Here is a 27,296-nt window from a genome sequence, read left to right on the forward strand (position 1 = left end):
CACAAAATCGAGTTTACCCGCCAAAACCGGAAAATCGAGTTTTCCTGCCAAAACCACAAATTGAGTTTTCCTGCCAAAACCACAAATCGATTTTTTCTACCAAAACCGGAAAATCAAGATTTCCTGTCAAAATTGGAAAATCGAGTTTTCCCGCAAAAACCGTAAAATCGAGTTTTCCTAACAAAACCGTAAAATCGTGTTTTTTCTGGCAAAACCACAAAATCGAGTTTTCCCACCAAAACCGAAAAATCGAGTTTTCCCGCCAAAACAAGAAAATCGAGTTTTTCCGCCAAAACCGGAAAATCGAGTTTTCCCGCCAAAACCGGAAAATCGAGTTTTCCCGTCAAAACCGGAAAATCGAGTTTTCCTGTCAAAACCGCAAAATCGAATTTTTCCTATCAAAACCTAGTTTGTATTTGTAAGCTTTATTATAGATTAAAATTTAAATTTTTCTTATATGGTCCATTATGGACTCCATGACAGCCCATGTAAATATGGGTGTTAGTGGGTCTGGCCCTTAATGGACATGGTTCCTAATGGACATTGTCACTCTTTGTCCACAAACAATAAATGGACAAATGGATATAGGCTAATGGACGTGGGCTAACCCAGTTTACAGCTCTACTGCTCAGCATCTCGAATGAATGGACTTTTGTCCAACCCCAACTTGTGGTGCTGCTCCATAGGTGTGGCCGCTGGTTTACAACCTAATAGGCCAACATCTGCAATCAAATCTAGAGCATATTTTCTCTGAGACAGCATGAACCCTTCTTCACCACGTCCCATTCAATACGAAGAAAATATATACTTCAGCTTCCCTAAGTCCTTCATGTGAAAACATTTACTTAAATACTCCTTAAACTTGTTCACAAACTTCATATCATTACCACATACAAGCAAATCGTCCACGTAGATAAGCACTCTTAGTTCTACCCCCTTCTTTGAATATGTAAATAGCGAGTAATCAACATACGAGTGTTTGAAACCATACTCTTTGAGTGCATCTGTGAGCTTTGAGAACCAACATCTTGGTGCTTGCTTCAAGCCATAGACTGCTTTATTCAACCTGCACACCTCATTTTTAATATATTAAGAGTGTATCTAATAATGATGTTGGATGTTTGAACCGAGTTTGGTTAGAAACTAGTAAGAAAGACGAGAACTCATCGGTGGGTCGAAACAACGATGTTTTGTTAGATCAAAGGACGCTTAGCCAGTTTACGAATACGGAAATGTGCGGTAGAAAGCAAGTCGGCGAAAACTAGTTCGCCGGAAAATACATGTCAGCAAGAAAGAGAAATGAAATCCTAGTTCTAGCCGCCAAAAATGTGTGTGGTCAATTTTGGATTCCCTTTAGGTTGTCTTTACCTGTTCTTATATAGTCGACCAGTCGTCCTTGGGTAACCTAATTCGCCCTTCTTCGATGAGCTTTTAACTCGTTGGGCCGAGTGGTCGGGCCGCTGTATTAAGCCGTCAGGTCGACTGCTTTCAGTCGCTCATTTGATCGGCTAAAACCAGTCTTGAGTCGAGCCGACGAAACGGTCCGTAAGCCGACGAGCCGAATCTCTTTTCCATGGTTATGGGCCAGATCAGCTATTCTTTGGGCCTTGTAGGACCATCTTTTTTTGTATTGCAATAAGTTTCAGACTGAAACCTATACTTTTTGATCATCGATTGCTAAATTCCCTCTTCCACATATGCTAAGACTAGACATTGACATCTCCAGCCTTGTGGCAGAGTGTTTATCAGTAGCAGCTTCGGATAGATGGGATCATATGTTTACAATAAGACTTTATGAATTTGTGTTTTAACTATATATATATATATTGCAAAAAGTGCAATATTTTATTTCCTACATAAATTTAACTAAACATGTCTGAATTATGTTTAAACATAACTACTACTAGACCAAAATGATGCACATAAAAACATTTTTTGGTTTAAGATTCTACACTATTAAACATAGGAAAGAGTGAAGCAGCTAATGGACAGTGTCCAGCGAGCTAAGCTTCTAAAGAAACACCATCTTTATCTTTACCTGAGGAAACTAATTTACCACCAACTGAGGCAGAAGGTGTAGCTTCAGACTCTAGAAACAGAGGCAGACAAGGAAAAGACTAAACCAAAGCTTACTTGCCCGTTATGCCGTGGACATATAAAAGAATGGGGTAGTTGTTGAAACCGCTAGATGTTTCTGATATACTTCTATTATATTGGGACTGACGTGGCAAGGTGAGCTTCTGACGTGGACAAGAAAGAAGGAGATGAGAGACTCTAATGGTCTTGGAAGGTTTGCGGTTGAAGAAGATTCACGTCAAGGCTGAGATATAAATAGAGTTCTTCTTCTTCAATTGTTCGGCATGCTTTGTATATTGATGTTGTAGACGCTATGAGTCTCGGCACGGTCGCCATGAGATCGTCGTGATCAATCATCTTCGCCATGAGAAGGTGATTGTGATCGGAATCTGCAAAGCTATCTTGTATTCATTGTTCTATCTTGCATTCTGGTTTGATTGAGGAGTTAGAGATATCAATACTTTATCATTGGTGCGGTGAAACTGAGATCGAATCTAACGCGGTGACGATGAAGTCCGGTGAATCGGCGGCGAGAATCGAGAGACGCAATGGATCTGTTGCTGGATTCGTTGGAGGCGCTACTGAGTTTGACGGAAGTTACAGAGGTTGCGAAGGTTATGGAAGTTACGGATCCATTCGACGTGATACAACAGCTTTTCAGAGAGGTTGGAATCTGGAGTTCGATGCGATGAAGGTGGCAAAGACGAAATCTATGGATTTTCCGGCGATTAATAGAGACTCGCGGTCGTCGTCGTTCGATCAACAGACGATGAAATCTATGGATGTTCCGGCGGTTAACAAACTGGAGTCGCGATCGTCGTTCGAGAGTGACAGTGCTGTGTTGATGGAATATTTGACTGGTGGACTCCAAAAATTCCTTGCATCGAGGAGATCTGCCATGAATGATAATCGGAGTATGATATCAGGGAAGGAGAAATTGGCCTCAGGAGTGATAGATGGTGACCTGCGAAAGAACGAAGCTCCGACATCTGTGACATTTCATTCTCAGGTATCGCTTCAGAATCTGGAACAGAACCGGAAGGATTCTCAATTAGGTTATCGAGCTGGTGTGTTGAATGTTGAAAGTAGTGATCATATTATCAAAAATGCTGAGATGCCTGTGTTTGAGGACTTGCCTATGTTTGATGGAGCAAATCCAGAAAGTTGGATTGTGAAAGCTGATCGGTTCTTTCGTCATTATGAAGATGATGCAAAACTAGACCTCATTTTTCTGTATTTGGAAGGAGCTGCTCGTCGATGGTTCTATTGGGTGAGGCGCAGAACGAAATTCAAGGATTGGAGTGACTTCAAGTGCAATTTGTTGGCTCAATTTGGTCCTGCTCCGAGTTGTTTTTCAGCAGCAGTGAACCAGAAAGAGTTAGTTTCCGAGCTTGTTCCTGAAAGAGAATTGTTGAAGAAGACAGTAACTGTGGAAGTGAATTTGAAAGAAGAATCACCTTCTAGCAATGAAGATGTTCTTGAGGCAGAAGTGGGGACGAAAACAGCATCGCCATGTGTAGAAGAAACTATTGTTTGTCATATCCCTAGTTGCTCTTCCCCAGAAATGATGTTCAAGTCAAGCTTATTTCCTACGGCTGATCAAAAGACAGAAGTAAAGGATAAGAAAGACTCAACTGAGAACATGGAACAAAAGACTGTTGTAGAGAGTGAGATATCAATCACTGCTGGTGTGGAGAAGGCTGATTCGTCTTTGGTGAAAGTTCCAAGTTGTTCTTTGGTGAAAGGGACACAGCATGATTCATTGATGTCATGCAAGTTTTCTGTTCTTAAGCCAAGAGTTGTGCAGGAGAGGCAGCCGCCAAGTACAGAAGAAACCAAGGAGATATCTTTTCCAAAAGCTGCAGAGTTGCCTTACAACTGGACTACGGTTTTGAAACCTGCAATCATGAGTGAAAGTTTTGAGTACTATGATGGTAGAATATTTTCTGTGTTGCAGCCAAGCTCGTGTACCAATCTGGTTTCATCTGAAGTTTACTGTGTTCAGCAAAGTGTTACTCAAGTTAGAAGTATAACAAGTGAGCACCACCAGAGGAAGTTCTATATAACACGGAAGTTTAAATACAAGTCTAGAATGCTGCAGCAGTTTTGGAATCATAGTGAACAGCTGGAAGTAGTGGAGTGTTCCAATGTGACATCCATCAGTCCTTACATAATTTTAGAAGAGAGTGTGGCAGTGGTGATAAGGTGGTTACAAGGGAACACGAGACATGATTCCCAAAGCATGAAAAGACTTATTCTGGGTGATATCAAGTCCCACATATGGCATAAATGGAGATCTAAGCCAGAGAATTTGATGAACATGTCGGAAGCTATGACGTTTCGAGTGGTAACTTCTCAGCTTGTGCAAGATATGATACCTACCAGTTCTACACTGTGGTCTCTGCGACTCGGGAAATTAGCTGATAAAAACGTGGTATCAACAGACTATCCAGAGAAGCGGACATGTTACAGTAGGCAGCAGCTCATCATGTCCTCTATGGGTTTGAAAACGATTTTAACTCACATACAGAATCGGTTCGGTACAAATTGTGGTTTATGGGGATCGTTGGAGTATCAGTTGTGGTGGATTTTGAGCAAATGTGTGAGAAGATTCATGAAGAAAGAGTACTCTTCTACATGGCCCCGTGGGAGGTACAAGACCGTAGCCTGTGCGGCAGGTTTACATAGCAGTGCTGTTTCAGACTGGGATGATCAGATTCATAGAGTCAAAGACAATCTTTTGCTGAAGAAAGCCATTAACTCACTTCTCTTTTCTCTAGACTTGAGTGAAATTATTTGGCAGTGGTGGTGTTTAGAGTTGCAGCAATGGGGATCTTTTCAGGGGAATGAGTCCATCATTTTTCTCAGCACAAGCTTGTGGTCAAGCTTAATTTCAAGGATGGGAGTATACAAGAGAATACTTGCTGGCTTGTTCTCAGTTGATGTGCTGATTTGGTGGTTTGCAATGACAAGCAAGACTGGTCTTTTCGAGGAAGACGTTAGACAACTGTGGGAAAAGGAAGTATTGATTGCACATTATCTCTTACAAGTTGTGAAGCATCAGTTGAATAATGAAAGATGCAATTTATGGATACACATCAAGAGGCAGTTACAACAAGTTCGCGTACAACAAAGGCATAAGTGGAAGAAGTGTTCCAAAACATGGATGTTCAGATACAAAGCCAGACTAAAGCAAGTGCAAGTTCTACCATTACATGTTATGCTTAGTCCTTGGAGTAGCTCTTGCTTTGTTTGGCATCGCTGGAGAAGTAAGGGGAGTGGCAAAAGGGTAGAGAGAGAGATGCTGGATCGTGTAAGGCATATATACCTGTCATGCTTCATCTCAGTGGAGATATACGTTGGTTGATGAGTGCATACATGCTTATTTTCCTACAAGCTTGAGGGCAAGCTTGTTTTCAAAGGGGGAAGTATTGATAGACATCTATTATATTGGGACTGACGTGGCAAGGTGAGCTTCTGACGTGGACAAGAAAGAAGGAGATGAGAGACTCTAATGGTCTTGGAAGGTTTGCGGTTGAAGAAGATTCACGTCAAGGCTGAGATATAAATAGAGTTCTTCTTCTTCAATTGTTCGGCATGCTTTGTATATTGATGTTGTAGACGCTATGAGTCTCGTCACGGTCGCCATGAGATCGTCGTGATCAATCATCTTCGCCATGAGAAGGTGATTGTGATCGGAATCTGCAAAGCTATCTTGTATTCATTGTTCTATCTTGCATTCTGGTTTGATTGAGGAGTTAGAGATATCAATACTTTATCAGTTTCATGAACGCAAAGCACAGAAGCTGTTCTTCTGAAACTTGTGATTTCAGTGGAACATATGCTTAAGAAAGCAAGCACGCAAGGCTCCAACATCCAGGAGTAAGGCGCCATCAGAAGCTGATCCCGAGAGACAGAGAAGCTGGAGGAGGCTAGAAAGGCAGAGAGATTTAGGAGATTTGCTTAGCACAATCCAATCTTCTTTTGGAGGAGAAGAAGCAATGAAGAGGGAGGTCTGTCGTTTGATGATGGTGGTTGGCTTACAGTGTTCTTCCTCATCCGCGTGTTTAGACCAGAGTCTAGTGGCTCAAGGCTGGTTAGGTACATCTAGAGTTAGGTCACAGGCAGGTGTGAGAAGAAGATCTTTCAAGGCTATGGGGAGAGAGCTATGAAGGTGATACAAGAACATCCTCTGGAGATGAGGAGAACAATCAGTCTTCTGAGGAACAAGAGCCTGGAACTCAAAGACGTGGTATCCGAAGAAGAAGAGCTTTCATTGATGATGAATCTTGATGGCTCTCTTGCAAGGGGAAACTCATGAAATAGTAACCTATTCTTAACATTTTGTTGGAGATTGAAAAATAATGTAAACAACAAACTGTCAACATACATAAGAGAAAAAAGGAAATGTAGATTAAGGAACGCTTCTCATAGACAAAGCTAAATTATCTCTGTAGCTTTACAACATTGAAGAGCTTGAAAATGAAGAAGTTTAAGCAGACGCTGCAGGTTCTGAAGCAGCTGCTTCAGCTGCAGCAGCTCTCTTCTTAGCAAAGTATTCATCTGCTCGTGCTTGGTTCTTAGCAACAGATGGCTTCACCCATTTCTTTCTTCCGGGCAACACAGTGAGTGTACAACCTGAAGCTTCAAGCTTCTCCTTTGCTGATGTTGAGAACGCACGAGCTTTGAAATTGAGCTTGACGTTAAGTTCCCCAGTACCTAGAATCTGAAACCCAAGACCAACCAAAACGTTTTAAAAAAGAAAGAAAAAAAATGAGGATCGACACAGGAGCAAAGCAGTTAAGGCACAAACCTTAAGAGGGAGTTTCCTTTCCCTCCCTGAAGGATTGATCAAACCCTTTTGCTTCAGTGTCTCTAGTGACACTTCATCTCCATCTTCAAACCCAGCTGTTTCAATGTCTTTGAGATTCACTGGTACGTACTTAGGTAATCCTGCACGCATACCTGTTCAAAGCAACACAGCAACGCAACTATTACATCAGGAAACAAGAAGTTGAGACATTTCATCGAACACTTAGTCTACACAAAAGTTCGATACTTTGACATATCAAACAAAGGGAAAAACTTTTACCTCCGGCGATTCCTCTAAGTTTGGGAAGACGGCGATAAAGAGCGGTTTGTCCTCCTTCGAAACCTCTCATGATGCCAGGACCAGACCGTGACTTCTGCCCTCTCATCCCGAACCCACAGCTCGCTCCTTGTCCCGCGGAGATACCTCTACCCTTTCTCTTCGCCCTCTTTCTCGAACCAGGCTGGGGTCCGAGGTTATCGAGCCGGAATCTCTCTGAACTTACTGCTCCCGGCGAAGAAGAGGTAGCAGCTGCGGTTTGGTTCAGGACAACGAGAGGTCTCGCGATTTTCTGTTGCTTTCCAATTCTACGATTGTAGTGGAGTTTTAGGGAGAGGATCTGAGATGGGTTTGCTCCTAAGACGCTTACATTGCCCTTGAATGAAGAGGAAGGGAAGGAGAGACGGTGACATTGGCGGGAGAGGAGAGAGTTTGATGAGATAGAGAGAGGAACAGCCATGGAGGGCACAAGGATATGAAAAGCTTCAAGGATAAGGATGACGATAGATAGAGATCACTCTTGTGAGAAACTAAAATGATACGGCAACGTTTAAAGCTGGACACAATTGTTTACTGGGCTTTTCATACAATTTGGCCCATTTGATGTTTTATTGAAACTACAAGTGATTTAAACCAAGAACTGGATCTTCAACCCACTTCATTCCCTCAGACCTCAGCCATGTAGAGAACATAAAACATATTAACAAGTAATCAGCTTTCTTACATAACAAGTAATTTGTTTATAAAAGATTTCTATGTTTATACATACAACACCTTATATAGTTTTAGTTTGGAAAATTCTTTGTATTAGTAAACATTTAACAACATCAGTACATCAATTAAAGGATTAATTAAGTAAAAAAACAATAAACGTTAAGAGTTACAGTTAATTTTTTTTTTGTCAACTTGAAAGTCACAGTTTAATAATTTGTAAAAATAGGTGTTTTCAACTAAACTAAACCAAAACAAAACATATTTCTGCAAAATCCTACTATGATTTGACAGAAACAGTATCTGATTGAATATCAAGATTGATTTCGTTGGCTACTTGATAAATATTTTCTCCCATCTTTTGTTTGTTAATAATAACTAGAAATATATCATTGCTAGTTCCCAATTATATTGCAATGAATGAATATAACATTAAGTAGTACAATTAAGCAAGTAGCCGTTGTAAGTGCATTTCCACATAAGACTAGCCGTTACGCTCCTTTTATATCTTCTTTTTTCGCGTTACATTCTTTTGAATCAAAAACCCTAAGCGACGCTTCCCAATTTCATTTGCTTTCAAATCACAAAATCGTTTTCCGAATCGCATCAATGGCTTCCAAAACAGCAGCTGCTAAAGACATCATCACACTGCACGGATCTGCCGCCATCGTCAGCGAGTTCTTCTGTTACGCTGCCAACAGGTGAGAGAGAGTATCAATCGATTTCAATTTTGGGGATTTTTATCCGAAGTTAAAAAATGAAATTGAATCGATTTTGTGTATAGTATACTGTACAATAGAGCAGTATACCCAGAGGAAAGCTTTGCGAAAGTGAAGAAGTATGGTCTTCCCATGTTGCTTACGCAAGACGAATCCGTCAAATCATTCTTGTCCAATCTCACTTCTCAGATCTCCGGTAAATAAAATAAAGATTCTTTCTTTCTTGTGTTTGAGTATTGAGAGAGGTTAATAGAGGCTGATTCTGTTTTGTGATGTTATAAAGAGTGGCTTGAAGCTGGGAAGTTGCAGAGAGTGGTGTTGGTGATAATGAGTAAAGCTACTGGTGAAGTCTTGGAGAGGTGGAACTTCCGTATTGAGACTGATTCTGAAGTTGTTGAGAAAGGGTTAGTTCTTTTTTTTTGTTGATACTGTTTTTGAAGTTTTGTTTTCGGAATATGAATATTGATTTATTTTTTGGTTTTTTTCAGTGTGTCGAGGGAGAAGAGTGATAAGGAGATAATGAGGGAGATTCAAGCTATCATGAGACAGGTTGCTTCCAGCATTACTTACTTGCCTTGTCTTGATGAACCTTGTAAGTGAACCACCACACTCTTAGAAACCAAAGTGATCATTTGTGTGTGTCTATTTGATTTTCTCATTGTGATTGTGTATGTCTAGGTGTGTTTGATGTATTGGCGTATACGGACACGGATGTAGCTGTTCCATTCACATGGGTCGAAAGCGATCCGAAGTTGATTGCTAATCCACAGATGGTTAAGCTACACGCTTTTGATACCAAGGTAAAGAACAAGAAGTAGGAAACCTGACTACGTTCACTTTGAAATGTTTACTAACCACCGCATTGGTTTTTGTTCTGCTTCTTTGCAGATTCACAAAGTGGACACCCTCGTCTCATACAAGAACGACGAATGGGATGAAGAAGAGTAGTAGCACCAAGTCTCTTGCTCTGCTCTGCTCTGCTCAGCCAGCGTTTTCCTTTTCTCATGTTCTTGAATGTCAAAGTGAATCCTTTATTCACCTATGTTGTTTCCTGTTTTTCTTCTTTCCGGATTGTTTCGAGAATAATAAACCTTTGTTGTTGAATAGTTATCAGCTTTCTCATTGTCTCTGTCCCTTCTTGCATTAAACATTATGTTTACAAAAGAAACAAAACATATCCTTGAATAATTCTTCTAGCTTTTCGTTAGTGGTTGTTCCCTCATCTCATCCCTTGGTACAAGACACCAGGTTGAAAATTACAAAAAAAAAGACACCAGGTTGAAGATCACCAGTATTGTCTATGTTCCGAACCATACTATTTATCTCCCATGATGTTGGAGATGGAGTGTTAATAGAAATCAATCAGAACGAGTCTTGTCTGAAACAAACATGTTTTTACTTTTTGCTCATCTTCGCTTAAAGAAAAAAAGCAATTGGAAAAAAGTCTCATACAAAGATTAGAGGATGAAAATTATACAAACAATCCTGTTAACTCAGCATAGCTTAGTATTTACCTTGTTTACTGGGCTGCATGAACAGAAAATAATCCAAAGTCAACATTTTTTTATTTTATTTTATAACAAATAGATGTCTTAATCCAAAACGACAATTGTTCAACAAAGAGGAAAACGAACATATTTATTGCACGAAAATAGTTTCTAGACAGTTGAAAACGATCTCCATTGAGCACAGATCACACCTGATAGAAAAAAAAACACCGTCCTGGAGTCAGTATCATGTTTGAGAAGCACGTCTAAGAGACCAGAGATCATATCTATGGATATATGCAAATTTACCTTCATTTAAATGGAGTTTATGATGACTGTCAAGAATGCAGACTAACCATGTTCTTCAAAACATATTAGGGCAAATGATCTTCTGGTTCTTAATCTAACATGTAGAACTCATTGTTTCCCTTTTATGGCTTCAACAATCCCAAACTCTTCTTCTGCAATTCTCCAAATCCAAACTCCAACCCACTAAAGCAGATGACAAATCAAACTAAAGAGACTCTTTCTTGGCTTTTCCTTTTATCCTGAACTTTTCTCAAAACCAATTTAGCCACACTCATCAAGATGGCAGACGCCAACCTTGTTCTTCATCACACTAACTACCTCTTTCCAACTTATAGCAGAGTTGGAAAGACTCTTCTCTAAGTCTCCACTCCAACTCCCAACTGCAACCCACAAACGCTGATGACGAACCACACTACTGAGACTCTTCCTTTATCCGGAACTTTTCTCAAAAACTAACTCAGCCACATCATCAATATAGCAGACACCGACCTGTTCCTCACACTACTATACCTCTTTCCAACTTATAGCAGTGTCGGAAAGAGTCTTCTCGTGTTCTTCTCTGAGTCTCCAACCCACAAAAGCAGATGACAAATCACACTACTGCCACTCTTTCTTGGCTTTTCCTTTTACATAATCTTTTTTCTTTACCCTGAAGTTTCTCAAAACCAATTAAGCCCCACTCATCAAGATAGCATACGCCGACCTTGTCCTTCATCACACTACTCTTACTTCTTTCTTTCTAACTTATAGTAGAGTAAGAAAGACCCATCTCGTGTTCTTAACTCCAACCCACAAAAGCAGACGACAAATCAATGCTTTTCCTTTTTACATAATCTTTTTTCTTTATCCTGACCTTTCTCAAAACCAATTAAGCCCCACTCATCAAGATAGCATACACCAACCTTGTCCTTCATCACATTACAACACCTCTTTCTAACTTACCCATCTCGCGTAGTCTTTCTAACTTAATCTCTCTAACTATGCCATGACAAACTCTTCTTGTCTACTCTTCACCCACCAAAACTACTCTGCTTCTTACTTCCATATTCCTATTCGATGATTCTTTTCTTTTAATTCTGACTTTCCACAATCCAAAATAAACATATTAATATATGTACAGACACCTACATCTGATACTATGGCACCTACATCCATGAGCAGACACATTTCCCACAAACTACATCACACCAATAAAGATCTGAGCCATTCAATACAGAGTGAAAAGAAACGCTCAGATGGAATTTTCCACCTCGAGAGGTAACTTAGGGGACTGCTTCGAACAATCAGCGCACAAAAACTCCAGACAGAACGTTTCTTCGTATTCACTGTCATTGATGCACCGACCACACTGAAAACACCTCTGTATGCAAAGAGAACAAGCACGACATTCCTCCTTCCCTTTACAATCTTCTGCTGGACAGTCATACACAAGCCTAGCGTTCTGACATTTTGGGCACATCTCAATATCCAGCACCGTGTCATCATCATCGCAGGACACACATGAGGAGTCTCCTCTATGGTAAAAACGCGGCTTCTGTATAGACTGCTCCACATTGTTGTCAACGTCTAACAAGCCAAACAATTCATCGTAGTGATCTTTAGTAACTCCAAAGATGCCACCGATCTCTAACTGCTTCACTTGAGGATTCCCCGCAGAGTTCAGATCTCTCAAGATGCTCAAAACGCCATCGATAGTGATCCTTGTGCATCCAGACACGCCAAGCTGCCAATCATAAAATAATATTAGGCTTAAAATAATATATATAAAAAAGCTTACAGATTTGGCTAATACTCACCTTAACTACTTGTGGGTTACGCTCCATGACCCGCTTAAGACAATCATCTGTAACTCTCGAGCAATCCACGAGCCTCAAACACTGCATAGTGCCCTGAGCCCGCTCGGTTAACTGCAGAAGAGCCTCATCAGTGATCTTCTCATTCAACGGCTGACAAATGTGGATATGTTTCCACAGAAGCGAGTCATCACAGACAGTCGTATGCAGAGACTTGCAAACCATACTCGCTGAGAGAAGATCCTTCACTCCCAAGCGATAAAGACAAAAACCAAACGCTGGATGAACGTGTGCATTCTCATTGGTGGTGCAGCGACCACTGCTTTCTCCAACCTCATCCACACTACTAGTGGATAAGAAAGCATCATTAGTGTACACATTGCTCTCTGGAAACTCCTGAAACCGCATTGCATTGTTCCAAATGAAACTCAACCCGGCAAAGAGTTGGTGGCTCCCATCACCAACCCAAACCTCATCTCTCCCATACCGGCTACAATCAACCTCCAGATCCTCAAGCCATCCAGTGATAGCAGTGAAAGTATTGTTGATATCCATTCCAAACGGATCAGAGGGCAAAACATCAAGTATGTCAACAGAAGCTGAATCTCCATACCCATTGGCTATCTTCATTGATTCATCAGATAGATGGGAAGAAAAGTGTCTACGTGAAAAATTCAACGCCATTCCTAAAAGCCTACACTTGAAAAAACCTAAAATCACTTTGTACAGAGAATACCTAAAAAGGTAGAAACCAAGATCAGATCCGGACAATGATAGATCTACGGAGAAAGGAGACTCTTTGATTTCAGAAAAAAAATAATAGGCACTGAAAATTTTCAGAGCTTCCTTTGTTTTAGAAAGTAATAAGAAATCGAAACTGAAATGGGATAAAGACGAAGACTTTCTTATCAGATTGAGTAAATTGGAGAAACCCTTTTTTGCCCACGAAGAACTAAACCGAACCCTCGCTGCGAAATGAACAAAGATCTTCTTTTTTTTTGACTGGGGAAATCTCAAAAACTTTCGAATTGGGAATGTAAACGACGAAGCAAGTTTCTTCCTTCTTGGTTAAGGGAATGAAAGAGAGTTAGAGAGAGAAATGGGTTGGTGAAATTGGTCGAGCGAGAGAAAACGACGGGAAATTTTGTGCGAGAGAAATCTCCGGTGGAGATGATTTTACGAGGGAGCAAAGGGATTATAAGTCTAGGGTAACGGTGAAATCGTCAAAGACTTTAGGGAGATGGACACGTGTCAGTTGTTTAGTCATCTGTAATTCTGACTCGCTGTTTGATTTGTCTGACAAATTTTGGATATCTGATTTACTACTAACATTATCTCAACTTTAAATATGGTTAATAAGTAGTAACGAATTTGGCAGGCAGCAAACACCTTTTTGTTTTTTAGCTTAACTTTTGTAATTAATATAGTTTTTCTTTGTTGGAGTCCTGTTACAAGAAAAGAAGAAAGAAAAAATGTTTAAGCAGATACTTGGGAAGCTTCCTAAGAAACCTTCTTCTGCTAAGTTTTGGGACAATGGTGAATCCCAAGCTCCAGATAACAGCCATCATCAAGGTGATGATGAAGTTAGAAGCCAAAGTTCATCAAATGGAGATTGTGTTTCTGTTGAGGTATTGCCAAGGTTGAAAGATGTTTCCATCTCAGAGAAGCTTAGATTATGCTGTGTAGTGTTTGATTTCGCCGCGGAGCCTCAAGTTAACCTGAAGGAGAAAGAGATCAAAAGGCAAACACTTCTTGAATATGTTATCTCTTCAGGGAATGCGAAGTTCCCTGAATCAGTTATTCAAGAAGCTGTGGAGATCGTTTCGGCTAATCTCTTCTTCTTTTTTTTGTTTGGGCAACCTCTTTAGTAGTAGTAATACTCACCAACAATGGAAGAAGAACAAAACACATGCAGGATTGGATTTGGAAGAAGCAGAAGAAGGATCTTTGAACCCTTCTTGGCCTCACTTGCAGACTGTTTACGAGTTCCTTCTAAGACTCGCGTTGCATCTCCCAACACAGACGCCAAGATATCCAAGAAATACATCGATCCCACATTCGTTCTCAATCTATTGCATTTGTTCGATTCCGAAGATCAGAAGGAGAGAGAGAGTTTCTCAAAACAATAGTTCAAAGAAATCATGTTCTTGAATGAATTGGAGGAGATCTTGGAAGCTACTCAAGTAACCGAGTTTGAACGGTGTATGGTTCCGCTCTTTCGCCAAATTGCTCAGTGCTTGAGCAGCTATTACTTTCAGGTCCAAGTTAGTTTCACTTACCGTTTTTTGTAACTGTTACATGAATCTTACTGCTTGTGTGTGTTTATGTAGCGGAACGGGCTCTATACTTATGGAACAATGATCATGTCAGTGACTTGGTGAGACAGAACAGTAGAATCATTTTACCGATAGTGTTTCCGGCTCTAGAGAAAAACGGTAGTAGCCATTGGAATCAGACTGTTAAGAACTTGACTGAGAACGTTCTTAAGGTTTTATCTGATACAAATCCAGAATGTTCGCGCAAGTTTCAAGAAGATCAGCAAAATGAAGAGGATACCAAGAAGAAGAATGGAGAAACCTGGAGACAGCAAGAGGAGATTGTTATCAAATGGCTAAGTAATAGTTTTTTTTTGCACTTTTTGATTTTTTTTTTTTTTTTTTTTGCTGGTCTTTACGCCTGAAAGGTAGTATACAGTTTGAGAGATGTTAGCCAAGATGTTTGTCCTCTTTCAGTTCTTGATTTGTCTGTCTGTATACTTCTGTTCGTGTAAACATAAGACACAAATTTTATATTGTCTGAAAGTCATTTAGTTTACTCTAATATTATATGATTTATGATGATCTCACTCTGGAAAACAATTTTGTTTTTTAGTGTACAGAGGATCTATTGGCATTTTCCTGCAAGAATCTTTGGCTTATGTCTGTTAAAACTGTCTGTTACAAAAGGTTTCTTCTTCTTCTTCTTCATCTAACAACAACACCTAAAACAGAAACCAAAAGAAACAGCGATGACTCTTGCTCGGTCTTTCATCAGAAGTTTTCACCAGAAAAGTCTCACAACAAGAGTTGAAGTGATCTCCAGAGACATCATCAAACCATCATCTCCAACTCCAAACCATTTAAAGAACTTCAAACTCTCTCTTCTAGAACAGCTCGGTCCAACGATCTTCGGCCCCATGTTGTTCTTCTACTCAGCTAACTACAGAATCAAACAAACTGAACAGCTGCTGAACCTCAAGAAGTCCTTATCCGAAACCTTAACTCACTTCTACCCTCTCTCTGGGCGGCTCAACGGCAACACAAGCATCAACTGCAACGACTCGGGCGCCGACTTCCTTGAAGCACAAGTTAACTCCCCGCTTTCAAACCTCCTACAAGAGCCTTCTTCGGAGATGTTAGAACAGCTGATTCCAACATCAGTTGATTCAATAGAAGCAAGAACCAAATTGCTTCTCGCTCAAGCAACGTTCTTTAAATGCGGAGGCATGGCTATAGGAGTCTGCGTCTCTCACAAACTCGCCGACGCAACTTCCGTGGGCTTATTCATGAAGAGCTGGTCTGCAATCACTTCCCAAGGATCGATCAAAACCGTTGGATCCCCTGTTTTCGACACTCTCAAGATCTTCCCACCTGGTAACTTCTCAGAGACTTCCCCTGCTCCGGTCGTTGAGCCGGAAATCAAGATGAACCAGACTCTCTCGAAGAGATTCGTCTTCGATTCTTCGAGCATCGAAGCTCTGCAAGCGAAAGCTTCGAGCTTTGAAGTTACTCAACCCACAAGAGTCGAAGCTGTTTCAGCTTTTATATGGAAACTTGCGATGAAAGCAACAAGAACGGTTTCAAGAACCTCGAAACCGTCGATCCTCGCGAACTCCGCTAGCTTACGCTCTCGCGTCTCTCCTCCGTTCACGAAGAACTCGATCGGGAACCTCGTGAGCTACTTTGCGGCGAAAGCAGAGGAAGGAGAGAAACAGAGAAAGCTTCAGACTTTGGTCGCGGAGATACGAAGAGCGAAACAGAGGTTTCGAGATGACCACATACCAAAGCTTGTCGGAAACGGAGACGCGACGGAGGTCATCTGTAACTACCAGAAAGAAGCGGGGAATATGATCGCGAGCGGAGGTTTTGATTTCTACATCTTGACGAGCGCGTGTCGGTTCGGTTTGTATGAAATTGATTTCGGTTGGGGTAAACCGGTTTGGTTTGCGTTTCCTTCAGTTAGACAGAAGAACATTGTGGCGCTTGTTGACACGAAAGAAGGCGGTGGGATTGAAGCGTGGGTGAATTTGAATGAGCAAGAGATGAAGCTTTTTGAAGAAGATAGAGAGTTGCTTGATTTTGCTTCTGTGAATCCTAGTGTGATCCAGCCTTTTCTCCATGTTCTCTGATTATGAGTCCGGTTTAGTGATGTAAACCGGATTTCTTTTGTTGAATTGGTTATGTACTGAGGTTTTGGATGTTCAATTCTAGCCGAAGTAATTAAATGTATAAAATTAAAATAATGTTTTTTTGACAAAATGTCAAACCATGTACAATATTAGATTTTCTACTATAGTGAAAACTGTCTTCCCAATAATCAAATCTGTTTTTAATTGGTGTTAACTGTTAAGTATAATGATAAATGATGCTTAATTAATTAATTTGTTGGTATAAATTATTATTATTTTAATTTAAACTAGATTTTGACCCGCGTTTCGAAAACACGGGTTTTATGGGTTATATACGAAGTTAGATATGAGATAGTATTTTGAGTATATTGTGTATTATTATGTTATAAAGTCGTATTATATTGAATACAAAAATTTGTTTAAAATTATATAACTTATGAATAAGTTTATTTGAGATTTTTTATATACACTCTTAGGTAACTCTTTCTTAAGTACGAAAATTTTATCCAAATTTGATAAACAAACCAAACCAATACGAAATAAAGGTTGAGGTTCGGGATTAGGGAAAAAATACCTATTAGATTTTTTTGGACCTGCGGATCTCTGTTGGACCTTTGGGTACTCAAAGTACCTCGAATGTTTTGTTCATATTATGTATATTTGAATAATTTATATATGTTCTCAGTATAAAAATATTATTGTAAATTTTGGATTCGCGTTTTCTGTTATAGTTTCAGGTTTTGGGTAAAATTTTAAATTTTAAAACTATATTTAAAATATTGGATATTTTTGGTTCTCGAGTAACATTTTGGTCTTTTAGATATTTAGTTATTTCTGGTATTTGTTTGATTTTGGGTATTTTTGTGTTCTGATTTTTTGGCTTTTCAGATTCTTTAGATTTTTTTTGTCTTAAATACTCGAACCGAGCTAGACTCATTACGTAGCCAAATTACATAGTAAATTTTACAAATACTTGAATCATTAACTCAAACTGACCTGGAACTAAAAGGAATTGATATGAACAAAAAAATTGAAATACATAGTTGGATATAAATGTCCAAGACCCAAAGAACTTGTACCTCAAAGAAACTGATTTATATTTGATCTGAAGACCCAAATGCCCAAATCTAACCTTTCATTATATTTTTTTGCATTTTATAAAAGTTACATTTGTTCAGTTGGTGAAACTTAAGATTTATTTGAGAGGTTTTTGGCTAATTTAATAGTTTAGATTTGTAGATTTTTTGTTGAGCAGTAAAAAAAAGATTTGTTGGGTTTTTGATAATTTTAAATTTATCTTAAATATTAAATTATTATTTATCAATAAAATTAACATAATATATAATTTTTAAGTTTATCTTAATTATAAAGTTAATGAGACATATTTAGAGAAGAATATAATAAAGTGTATGTGATATTATATTTTCGTGAACCAAATTTATGTGATCGTATATAGTATAATCTTTTCGTTTCCAAAAAAATATGAGTCCAATAAATAAAATTTTTGACTAAATAATTGTTAGAAAAATTTAAAATAACATATTGTTTGTCCAAATCAAAGAAATACCAAAATATTACTAGTTAATGAAAAAGTAATTTTAATATATAAATAATTCAGTAAAGAAAATGTTTACCGGAAGAGAGAAAGTGTTGTCTGGTCAAAAAAGGTCAGCTGGGAAACAGAAACGTGAACAATGGTGAGACTGAGACGTCGTTCTTTGTGCGGCGAATTGGTGAATTTTCAAAGTTAAAATCTTTTTTTGGTTTCCTAAATTATCCAACTTCGATAAACTTTAAAAAAACCCAGAATCGAGTGGAGGAGAAAGATCTGATATGCAATGGCGAGTGGATGTGCTAAACGAGGTGGTTGTCCTAGCGATTACGTCGCCGTTTCAATAGCTGTCATCTGCTTCCTCGTGTACGTTCCGTTCCTTCTTCTTCTTCTTCTTGAGATGGTTTGCTTGTTGACTCTTTACTTCGGTCGCCTTCAACTAGAAAGTATCGATTTTTCGATATACTACTTTTGGGTTTTTAGCCGTTAAATGTTCGTGTGATGTCTCTCGCTTATTTACTTTTTTGCCTTTTAAGTGTTTGATGTTATGACTCAACAGAGTTACTTTGTTTATACGATCCAAAGGATCTGTCTTTTGCTGGAAAATTAGCAAGATTCAAATACTTATGTCTAATGATTTTGATTTGAAGTTCGATGGAAAGCATCGTTCAGTGTTAGTGAATCTTTTATCATAATCATCTTCAATTTCTTAAGTTTGATCTGATTCACTTGTTTATTACCAGGCTTCTGTCTCGATCGGTCTTACCATGTTTGATACACAAAGCTCCTCGTAACAACAGTAGCAGTTTCTGGATCCCTGTCATTCAAGTCTTCTCCAGTTTCAATCTTCTATTCTCTACTATGGTTAGATAATCGATTGGGCCCTTAAAGAATCACTTCATCTGTAGAGTTTCTACAAGTAAATATTTCGAAAAATTCACTGTTATTTATTCTTTTCAGATGTCCATTAATTTGCTTCAGTTCAAGACGAAGCACTGGTGGCAATATTGCTATCTTTGGTCAGGTTTGTTTGTAAACAATGTGTTCAGAAACAAGTGGTTCCCTTTCCTTGTACAGTTTGATCAATGTTAATTTTTTTGTTTCAGTGTGGGTCGAAGGACCACTTGGGTTCGGTTTGCTGATGAGCTGCCGTATAACTCAGGCCTTTCAACTATACTTCATATTTGTCAAGTAAGAATAAATCTGAATAGTCCTATAACTCTCTCGATTGGTTTAATTGTGTTTCTTTGTGATCATGTAGGAAACGTCTTCCTCCTGTAAAGTCATACGTCTTTCTTCCACTTGTTTTGTTGCCATGGATCTTTGGAGCTGCAAGTAAGCTTTATACTAGCTTTACGCTTGCTTTTGTTGTATAATAGCTCACAGTCTTTTGATTCTGCTTTTAGTTGTCCAGGCAAAAAGGCCTCTCGACTCTCAATGCCACATGGGTCTTGAATGGACTTTACCAGTTGCAGGCTTAAATGCTCTTTACGTCCTTGCTTTACTTGCATTCACAAGAGCTATACGTCATGTAGAGTTTCGCTTTGATGAGCTTAGAGATCTCTGGAAAGGGATTCTCGTCTCAGCCACTTCAGTCGCTTTATGGGTAACATCGTTTGTGTTGAATGAGATTCATACAGACACCTCTTGGCTTCAAGTCACCTCAAGATTTGTGCTTTTAGTCACGGTATGAACCTCTACCAAGATTCTCTGCTTATCATAAAGCATTTCAAACTAATGCTGGGCATTCGGGTTTTCGGTTCGGTTTTTGGGTTATTCGGATTGGGGTATTTAAGACCTGTTTAGGAACCGGACATTTTTCTGAGCATCGGTTTGGATAGTATTGGGTTTTGGTTGGGTTTCTATTTTTTTATAAAACCCGAAGTAGAACCAAATTAGAAATAGTTCGGGTTTGGTTCGAATTTTTTTCGGGTTTAAACCCCAAAAACCTACCCCCAAAAAAACCTGAATTAAACCCAGAAAAACGAGAAAATATTTGGATGTTCGCGTTTTTTGGATATTTTTATTATAATTAAAATTAATTAATATTTTTTATAATTAAAATTAATTAATATATATTTTATTATATTTGCAATATTCGGTACCGTTTTCGCTTTGGTTTTGTTTTTTGGGTTAAAAAAAATAGGAACCATTCGACTTTGTAATTTTTGGTCCGGTTTCGTTTTCTTTAGTTTCGGATAATATGCCCAAGACTATTTTAAACAGACTTCAGAGTTAAATTATGTTTCTTGTAGGCTGGGATTCTTGTCATTGTCTTCTTTTCCATCTCGAGCCACCAACCTCTACTCTCACAAATCAGCTTCAAGAACAGACAAGAGTTTCCAAGAATGGGACTAGCTCTAGGCATTCATGATAGTGGATTATTGTTTCGTAAGGAGGAGGTTCGACCTGTTGATCCAAACGAGCCACTTGATAAGCTTCTTCTTAATAAAAGGTTTCGAAAGTCGCTTATGGAGTTCGCGGAAAGGTAACACTCTGTTTTGATGTCTGCCTTCATTTTGCATCCCATGTTTAGACATTTTATATAAGGTTGTAATCTTTGTATGTTAGCTGCTATGCTGGAGAAACATTGCATTTCTATGAAGAAGTGTATGAACATGGTAAAATCCCGGAAGGTGATTCTATAAGAAGAATCTACATGGCTAGACATATCATGGAGAAGTTCATCGTCGCAGGTTTTATCATCATCCATCTTCTTTCTTCTTCTTCTTCTTCATAAACAGGTCTCAGGTGTTGTCTCTTTAAACACAGGAGCGGAAATGGAAGTGAATGTATCACATAAAACCAGGCAAGAGATCTTAACCACTCAAGATCTAACTCACCTTGATCTCTTCAAGAATGCATTAAATGAAGTGATGCAATTGATCAAAATGGTAAAACAACATTCTCTCTTTTACTCTCTTCCTCCTTAATGAAAGCTTATTCTTTTGGTTCTCATTTTCTTTAATAATATTGAAGAACTTAGTGAGAGATTACTGGTCATCCACCTTCTTCATCAAGTTCAAAGAAGAAGTGGCAATGGATAAGGAAGGATGGAGTCTCTCTCCTCCAAGGATGAGTTTAATTCAAGGCTCTGATGATCCTTTCTATCAAGAACATATGTCAAGGAGCTCCACTTCTAGATATAGCAGTCCTAGTTAAGGACTCTTAACCGGTACTTATCCAGAACCTAAACCGTGTTTTTAACATACAGTATCTTGATGTTCATAGCAATCCAGTCCATATAAATTTCTCCTTCACATTTCTTGTACATGTCTTTTTCTATAATGTTCTGTTTTGATTATTATAATATTCGTTTGTAATTTAAAAATGGGAAATATAATTGTAGATGAAGACCCAACTTGCACTTTGTATTGTAGTTTACCAGGTTGGTATTGCTTCCACGCCTTATACATATCTTCTTATCAATTTTTGTGTTAGTTCATAAAGTTAGAGAAACATACACACCAACTCATTTTCATACACAATAGAAACAATTGTTAGAACAACCCCATATTTATTCACTGTGAATGTCATTACATGAAAACCAAACTATTAAGATGGATTCAAGAAGTTGTTTATAGAAGAAAAAAAACTTGAGGATGTCATCATAGTGATCCACTATGTCAGGATGCATGATCAGTAGCGTACTAACAATAAATTAATAGTAATATATATCCAAAGGATGAGGCTAAATTGTTCCACCACTCAAACTCTGTTTTGGATGCACACGTAGGTATGTATGTATACATGCATTCATATATGAATCAAGATGTTACACTCCATTACATTATAGGTATACACACATAGATACAGTTACTCGATGTTGTAATAGAGAGAGATCTTAATTGCTTAATAAGACCGCATAAAGAGACGCCACAACTTTCTTTCCTCCTCTCCATTTCACTTCCCTCAACGCAAACTTTGCAGACTTTCCGAGGATTAAAAACAAATATTCTAACTAAAAAAAGGAGAAATTTGCGGTAATTCTCTTGTGAAATTCGATTTACCGTCAATTCTCTAGAAAAACATTCCTTCACATCCCTTTTTCTTTTCTTCTCATAAGCTCTGATCAGACAACAAAACCAAACTAAGAAACCCTCTTCGTCTGTCTGAAAAAAATCAAAGGTTCGGTTCTTGTTGATGATGATGGTTTGATGTAGATGGGTTTTCAGAAAGTTCCCTCCTTTTTGATCCTTCTGATGTGTGTTTCCAATTCAAATCGATTCAAATTTAAGTTTCCTTATACAGAGGAGAAGGAGAAGACTCCTTTGCGTGTGACAAACAGTTTTCTTTTATCTTCTTCCCTATTCAGATCCTCTTATCGTTTAATAATTACCACACTTCTCTTTCAAGTTACAGATTCTTTCTCTGTTCTTGATTAGACACAAGAAAAGAAGTAACCTTTTTCGTCTTATAACCCATAAAGTTGCTTCCTTTTGATGATCATGACTTGGATCTTCACTGGCTTTTGTAGATCAAATAGTACTTACTTGTTATAAGATTAGAGTCTTGTTCTGTGTTTTTTTTTTCATGATTCAGTCAAATCAAAGTTTGACTTTGTCTTAATTTTTGTGGTTTATAGGGATAAATCTGTCTTCTCACAATGGATGCTACAACGAGTGGAACTCCAGGTTTACAGTATCATAACTTACCTGATCAACCTGTTGCGTCTCCTCCGGTGACTACATTTCAAAGGCAAAAACGCCAACGCTTTGGAGACTCAACTCCTGGAGAGTTTCCTTTAGCAGCTAGCCCTTCCATCGTCCTTCATGTTCTCACTGAATGTAGATTGGATCCTCGTGACCTCGCCAATCTAGAGGTTCTTTTTTTTTCGAATTAAAGTCTTAAATCTTTTACTGAAATTTCAAGATAATTTGTTGTTGTTTTGTTTGTTTAGGCGACATGCTCGTTCTTTAGCCAGCCAGCAAACTTTGCACCGGACTGTAGTTTATCCCTACCTGAGCTCGCCGCTCTCGACATGTGTAATAAAAGGATGATTTTCAAGCCGATGAAGGAAGAAGAGCGTGAAGGAATGAAACGTAGGTGCGGAGGTTCATGGAAACTGGTACTTAGGTTTTTGCTTGCTGGTGAAGCGTGTTGTCGAAGAGAGAAATCTCAAGCCATTGCTGGTCCTGGTCACAGCGTTGCCGTCACTTCAAAAGGTCAAGTCTACACCTTCGGTTATAATAACTCTGGACAGCTAGGACATGGCCATACCGATGAAGAACCTCGGATTCTGCCCGTCAGGTATGTCAATGGTTTAGTGTTACAACAACCGGAACGGTTTTCACGAAGAATGTGGTCTGTGTTTTGGTGCAGATCATTGCAGGGAATCAGAATCATCCAAGCAGCAGCTGGTGCTGGTCGGACAATGCTAATAAGCGATAATGGAAGTGTTTATGCGTGTGGTAAAGATTTGTTCGGAGAAGCTGAGTACGGAGGGAAAGGGAGTAGACTGGTTACAACTCCTCAGCTTGTGACATCTTTAAAGAACATATTTGTGGTGCAAGCGGCTATTGGAAACTTCTTCACCGCTATTCTCTCCCGAGAAGGGAAGGTTTATACATTCTCGTGGGGCAATGATGGTAGGCTCGGTCACCAGACCGAGGCTAATGATCTCGAGCCACGTCCTCTGTTAGGTCCGCTTGAGAATGTACCCGTTGTGCAGATTGCTGCTGGTTATTGCTATCTTCTTGCCTTGACTTGTGAACCAAATGGCATGTAAGTTCCTTTCCATACACTCAGGGGCGGTCCTGGGATTTTAGGGGCTATAAACAATTTAATATTATTTTAATAAAATTTTCTTTTACGAATTTGGAGGCTTTTCTTCATTTAAATTATTTTTCAAAAAAAAATCGGGCTATAGGCCAATGCTTCACTTGGCTGTGTATACACTATTTGCAAATGACCTAAACCGGCTCTGACGCAGTATCATGGTTGTTTTAGGTCGGTTTATTCGGTTGGTTGTGGTTTGGGAGGCAAGCTTGGTCACGGGTCGAAAACCGATGAGAAGTATCCTCGGGTTATAGAGCAGTTTAAGGTATTGAATCTTCAACCTAGGGTAGTTGCAGCCGGTGCTTGGCATGCGGCGGTGGTAGGTCAGGATGGAAGAGTGTGTACTTGGGGTTGGGGAAGATACGGTTGCTTAGGACACGGTAACGAGGAGTGTGAGTCAGTGCCTAAAGTTGTTGAAGGGCTAAGCCATGTCAAGGCGGTTCATGTCGCAACGGGAGATTACACTACTTTTGTGGTCTCGGAAGATGGAGATGTTTACTCGTTTGGTTGTGGTGAATCTGCTAGTCTCGGTCACCATCCAGTCCTTGATGAACAGGTTAGCGCTTGATTATGGCTTAGGTTGATTAAAAATTGAAAATGTTGTTTTAAAAGATATGAGACAAGTAAACTATAAGCACAAACGCCTTACTTGCGTTGCAAGCTAATTTGATTCTTGTTTTGTTGGTGTAGGGTAATAGACATGGGAATGTGTTGAGTCCAGCGGTAGTAACATCGCTGAAACAAGCGAAGGAGAGGGTGGTTCAGATTAGTCTAACGAATTCGATATATTGGAACGCTCATACCTTTGCGCTAACGGAATCAGGGAAGCTATTCGCGTTTGGTGCGGGTGATAAAGGTCAGCTTGGAGCAGAGCTTGGTCGTGACCTAACAGAAAGGTGTGTTCCTGAAAAAGTAGATATCGATCTCAGTTAGCGGTTGCCGGTTTGTTGGCGGTTTAGTTTGTTATGGTTCATAGAATTTGGAAAGGTTTGTACAAAAGGTAGGGGAACATAAGTTAAGGAACTTGTCTTAACATTTTCATTGTATAGATTTGTAGATTTATTCTAACTGTTCATGTGTCGTGTTTTAGCCTTTAGGTTATTTTGTTAATATCTGTTTGAATAATTTCAGTTAATCAATTTATTAAGGTTCATTTCTTTTCAGTTAATCAATTCGTGCCTTGTTCGCCAGATGAAATTACGGATTTTTTTGTGGCTGTTTGACTTCAGTTTAGTTCACGAGATATCACTGCGTTTAGGGGACGGTAAATTTATGGAAGTAGGATTGCTTGTGAGACACGGGAGTGAAGCCCAATTGTAGATTTATGTGCACGCGCGAGTAACATAATGCGAGTAACATAATCTATGGCTTATTCTTGTTCACAGCCTGACAGTCTCACACCGTAAATCTACCGTAGAAACAATTGCAAGTGTTGTGTTCAAAAAAAAAAAAAAAAACAATTGCAAGTGAAAAGTGATAATACATGTTTTCAAAATAAAATAATGATGATGTCAAAAAAATAAAAATAATGATGTGTAATTTTCTAAGCAAATTGTGAAAATTAAAACATTTTTCTTCCATTTTTTCTAATTAAATCCATTCAAATCATCTTAAAAAATTTGTAATCACAAATTTATAAAATTTACTTAAATTGTGAATCCTTTTAAATTTTATTTGATTTAGTATATATTCCAAAAATTCAAAATACTTGATAATTAAAAACATCTCCATATAAATAAAAATTCTATTCACTAATTTCGTTTCAGGATTGAGACAAATATAGACTAAACTCCCCTTTCTAAGGCTGGGGAGAAGCTTAATTAGGGGTTAGAAGATATGCCATTTAAATTGTTTTTGGCAAACCTCAAACTTCGCTTTTTGATCAAACAAATAAAGAGCCTAACATTTAAAGAAAAGTTTTTTTTTTGCGGGATTATTAATTAATTAACTAACGTATAATGGCGCGCCTTCACCTAGTTCTCCTCCTCCTCCTTTTGGTTGCCGTCTCCGCGGTGTTGGTATCAGCGGCTGAGAAACCACCATCGGCGACCACGGCCGAAGCTCCCGCCGCAACAACTCCAACCGATGTAGCGGAGGTTCCAGCTGGAGACGCCAACACCATCGGAACAACCGACGACGATGCAGCTGCTACTCCGGGAGATGACGACGTAGCAGTAGCAGGTCCTATCGGAAGCGATTCTTCATACGCAAACTATCCGCCGGCTCAAGAAACTTCCGGAAGCTGTGTCACATGCACGATTGGCTTTGCTCTTATCTCTGCTGCGACGGTTGGTTCGCTCTTCTTAATTTTCTGAGCTGCATGCGTGGAGTTAAGGAAAGTAAATTATATGGTAAGTATGGATGTTTTGTAATGTTTTTTTTTGTAGATGTGTAAGCATTTTGCTTGTCCCATCATCTATAAGATTAGGACGATACAGATCACCACATCATAAAACTCTTGTATTTGATATGGCTCTATGGTTTAGTCTTACTATATGTATTGTGAATATCCCAAATCCAGTAATTTCGTGCATGGAACCTAACGACAATAACCACCTTTCACATACGTAAATGAAGAGACAATGATGAAAGAAAGACAAGTTAAACCAAATGATAGTAAAAGTTGATTTAGGTAAAGTAAATCGTTTAGTCATGAGTTTGATTTTTGATGGGAATAAAATTGCCTTCATGTCTCATTAAAAAACATTGGGACCGCCGATTCTATTAGTTTTCAAAGAAATAGTTGAACTTCGGTCCATACATTCTAGCTAACAAAAATACAAAGTTGTTTGTTTTCAATACAAAAGAAAAAAAAGTTTCACCTAATAAACAAGGCCAAAATGAACTGATTTTAATTTTGAAGAGAGTGATTGGTTGGGCTGTAAGAAGTGAATTTAGCTTTAGCAAGATTTTTTAATCGCGCTACGTGCGGATAAGATATTATATGTATTTCTAAATTTTAAAAAATAATGTATAATATTGTATTACATTATTTACAGAATATAAAATAAGACTACATAACATAAATATATTTTTTTAAATTTTTATGTGGAAATCATTATGTTGTTTGATTGTTGTACTTGATTCACATATTTGCATAGTTATTTGTGATAGATGAATAACTATATTTTTATTATCAGTAAATAATATATATTTATTATATAATATAAGAAAAATAAAATTATTTACTTTTAAAACAAACTTGTCTCATGTTGGGGACTCGGTTATAGACATATCATATTCTAATGAGATATTTTACAGTTATCAATCTTCTTAACAGTCAAGAAACAAATCTGAATATCACAACAATATCTCATACGATCTCTTTGTGGAATAACTGCTCTGAAGAAATTGAATTTATGCATAAAAAAAGACTGGAAATAGATGTGCAGATG

The 27,296-nt window shown here is 38.6% G+C and overlaps 8 protein-coding genes across 9 annotated transcripts; 6 read left to right on the forward strand and 2 right to left on the reverse strand.

Moving 5' to 3' along the window:
- Positions 1-2,674: 2,674 nt before the first annotated feature.
- Positions 2,675-6,720, forward strand: LOC117128321. Its single transcript, XM_033280505.1, has 2 exons — positions 2,675-4,470; positions 6,347-6,720. Exons 1-2 carry the CDS (start codon positions 2,765-2,767, stop codon positions 6,354-6,356), a joined length of 1,716 nt encoding a protein of 571 aa, XP_033136396.1. The 5' UTR covers positions 2,675-2,764; the 3' UTR covers positions 6,357-6,720.
- Positions 6,395-7,674, reverse strand: LOC103839350 (50S ribosomal protein L15, chloroplastic). The gene is made up of 3 exons (XM_009115855.3): positions 7,169-7,674; positions 6,890-7,041; positions 6,395-6,802 (listed from the first exon to the last, which is right to left on the reverse strand). Exons 1-3 carry the CDS (start codon positions 7,623-7,625, stop codon positions 6,569-6,571), a joined length of 843 nt encoding a protein of 280 aa, XP_009114103.1. The 5' UTR covers positions 7,626-7,674; the 3' UTR covers positions 6,395-6,568.
- A 568-nt stretch (positions 7,675-8,242) lies between these two features.
- LOC103839349 (mitotic spindle checkpoint protein MAD2) lies at positions 8,243-9,783 on the forward strand. The gene is made up of 6 exons (XM_009115854.3): positions 8,243-8,577; positions 8,661-8,791; positions 8,879-8,999; positions 9,084-9,187; positions 9,274-9,395; positions 9,484-9,783. Exons 1-6 carry the CDS (start codon positions 8,297-8,299, stop codon positions 9,541-9,543), a joined length of 819 nt encoding a protein of 272 aa, XP_009114102.2. The 5' UTR covers positions 8,243-8,296; the 3' UTR covers positions 9,544-9,783.
- A 355-nt stretch (positions 9,784-10,138) lies between these two features.
- Positions 10,139-13,354, reverse strand: LOC103839348 (F-box protein SKIP14). The gene is made up of 3 exons (XM_009115853.3): positions 12,188-13,354; positions 10,392-12,114; positions 10,139-10,294 (listed from the first exon to the last, which is right to left on the reverse strand). Exons 1-2 carry the CDS (start codon positions 12,866-12,868, stop codon positions 11,623-11,625), a joined length of 1,173 nt encoding a protein of 390 aa, XP_009114101.1. The 5' UTR covers positions 12,869-13,354; the 3' UTR covers positions 10,139-10,294; positions 10,392-11,622.
- Positions 13,355-15,140: 1,786 nt separating this feature from the next.
- Positions 15,141-16,798, forward strand: LOC103839347 (stemmadenine O-acetyltransferase). The gene has a single exon (XM_009115852.3). It carries the CDS (start codon positions 15,192-15,194, stop codon positions 16,569-16,571), a length of 1,380 nt encoding a protein of 459 aa, XP_009114100.1. The 5' UTR covers positions 15,141-15,191; the 3' UTR covers positions 16,572-16,798.
- Positions 16,799-18,175: 1,377 nt separating this feature from the next.
- On the forward strand, positions 18,176-21,502 carry LOC103839346 (regulator of G-protein signaling 1). The gene is made up of 10 exons (XM_009115851.3): positions 18,176-18,489; positions 18,867-18,987; positions 19,084-19,147; positions 19,230-19,314; positions 19,385-19,458; positions 19,530-19,810; positions 20,379-20,611; positions 20,695-20,819; positions 20,896-21,017; positions 21,103-21,502. Exons 1-10 carry the CDS (start codon positions 18,410-18,412, stop codon positions 21,283-21,285), a joined length of 1,368 nt encoding a protein of 455 aa, XP_009114099.1. The 5' UTR covers positions 18,176-18,409; the 3' UTR covers positions 21,286-21,502.
- Positions 21,503-21,776: 274 nt separating this feature from the next.
- Positions 21,777-25,057, forward strand: LOC103839345 (ultraviolet-B receptor UVR8). 2 transcript variants are annotated; one of them, XM_009115849.3, is made up of 6 exons: positions 21,777-22,251; positions 22,709-22,945; positions 23,024-23,373; positions 23,446-23,847; positions 24,073-24,457; positions 24,592-25,057. In XM_009115849.3, the coding sequence occupies exons 2-6, from the start codon at positions 22,730-22,732 to the stop codon at positions 24,832-24,834; spliced, it is 1,596 nt and encodes a 531-aa protein (XP_009114097.1). In that variant the 5' UTR covers positions 21,777-22,251; positions 22,709-22,729; the 3' UTR covers positions 24,835-25,057. The 2 variants fall into 2 exon arrangements, with proteins under 2 accessions (XP_009114097.1, XP_033136402.1); XM_033280511.1 differs by having other exon boundaries at positions 21,777-22,106.
- Positions 25,058-25,612: 555 nt separating this feature from the next.
- LOC103839344 (anther-specific protein BCP1-like) lies at positions 25,613-26,453 on the forward strand. The gene has a single exon (XM_009115848.3). The coding sequence runs from the start codon at positions 25,860-25,862 to the stop codon at positions 26,214-26,216; it is 357 nt and encodes a 118-aa protein (XP_009114096.1). The 5' UTR covers positions 25,613-25,859; the 3' UTR covers positions 26,217-26,453.
- Positions 26,454-27,296: the final 843 nt, after the last annotated feature.

This window comes from Brassica rapa, chromosome A09, assembly GCF_000309985.2.
Source record: "Brassica rapa cultivar Chiifu-401-42 chromosome A09, CAAS_Brap_v3.01, whole genome shotgun sequence".
Taxonomy (NCBI): Eukaryota; Viridiplantae; Streptophyta; class Magnoliopsida; order Brassicales; family Brassicaceae; genus Brassica; species Brassica rapa.

Excerpts from the sequence above, each read along its gene's own strand:
- LOC117128321 (XM_033280505.1), top strand. The coding sequence starts at position 2,765 with ATGAAGGTGGCAAAGACGAAATCTATGGATTTTCCGGCGATTAATAGA.
- LOC103839350 (XM_009115855.3), bottom strand. The coding sequence starts at position 7,625 with ATGGCTGTTCCTCTCTCTATCTCATCAAACTCTCTCCTCTCCCGCCAA. Across the intron at positions 7,042-7,168 it reads ACTTAGAGGAATCGCCGGAG|GTATGCGTGCAGGATTACCT; the intron begins GTAAAAGTTTTT and ends TGCTTTGAACAG. Across the intron at positions 6,803-6,889 it reads AAAGGAAACTCCCTCTTAAG|ATTCTAGGTACTGGGGAACT; the intron begins GTTTGTGCCTTA and ends CTTGGGTTTCAG.
- LOC103839349 (XM_009115854.3), top strand. The coding sequence starts at position 8,297 with ATGAATATAACATTAAGTAGTACAATTAAGCAAGTAGCCGTTGTAAGT. Across the intron at positions 9,188-9,273 it reads GCCTTGTCTTGATGAACCTT|GTGTGTTTGATGTATTGGCG; the intron begins GTAAGTGAACCA and ends GTGTATGTCTAG. Across the intron at positions 9,396-9,483 it reads TACACGCTTTTGATACCAAG|ATTCACAAAGTGGACACCCT; the intron begins GTAAAGAACAAG and ends GCTTCTTTGCAG.
- LOC103839348 (XM_009115853.3), bottom strand. The coding sequence starts at position 12,868 with ATGGCGTTGAATTTTTCACGTAGACACTTTTCTTCCCATCTATCTGAT. Across the intron at positions 12,115-12,187 it reads GTAACCCACAAGTAGTTAAG|CTTGGCGTGTCTGGATGCAC; the intron begins GTGAGTATTAGC and ends TATGATTGGCAG.
- LOC103839347 (XM_009115852.3), top strand. The coding sequence starts at position 15,192 with ATGACTCTTGCTCGGTCTTTCATCAGAAGTTTTCACCAGAAAAGTCTC.
- LOC103839346 (XM_009115851.3), top strand. The coding sequence starts at position 18,410 with ATGGCGAGTGGATGTGCTAAACGAGGTGGTTGTCCTAGCGATTACGTC. Across the intron at positions 19,148-19,229 it reads ATATTGCTATCTTTGGTCAG|TGTGGGTCGAAGGACCACTT; the intron begins GTTTGTTTGTAA and ends TTTTTGTTTCAG. Across the intron at positions 21,018-21,102 it reads TGATGCAATTGATCAAAATG|AACTTAGTGAGAGATTACTG; the intron begins GTAAAACAACAT and ends ATAATATTGAAG.
- LOC103839345 (XM_009115849.3), top strand. The coding sequence starts at position 22,730 with ATGGATGCTACAACGAGTGGAACTCCAGGTTTACAGTATCATAACTTA. Across the intron at positions 23,374-23,445 it reads CCTCGGATTCTGCCCGTCAG|ATCATTGCAGGGAATCAGAA; the intron begins GTATGTCAATGG and ends GTTTTGGTGCAG. Across the intron at positions 24,458-24,591 it reads ATCCAGTCCTTGATGAACAG|GGTAATAGACATGGGAATGT; the intron begins GTTAGCGCTTGA and ends TTGTTGGTGTAG.
- LOC103839344 (XM_009115848.3), top strand. The coding sequence starts at position 25,860 with ATGGCGCGCCTTCACCTAGTTCTCCTCCTCCTCCTTTTGGTTGCCGTC.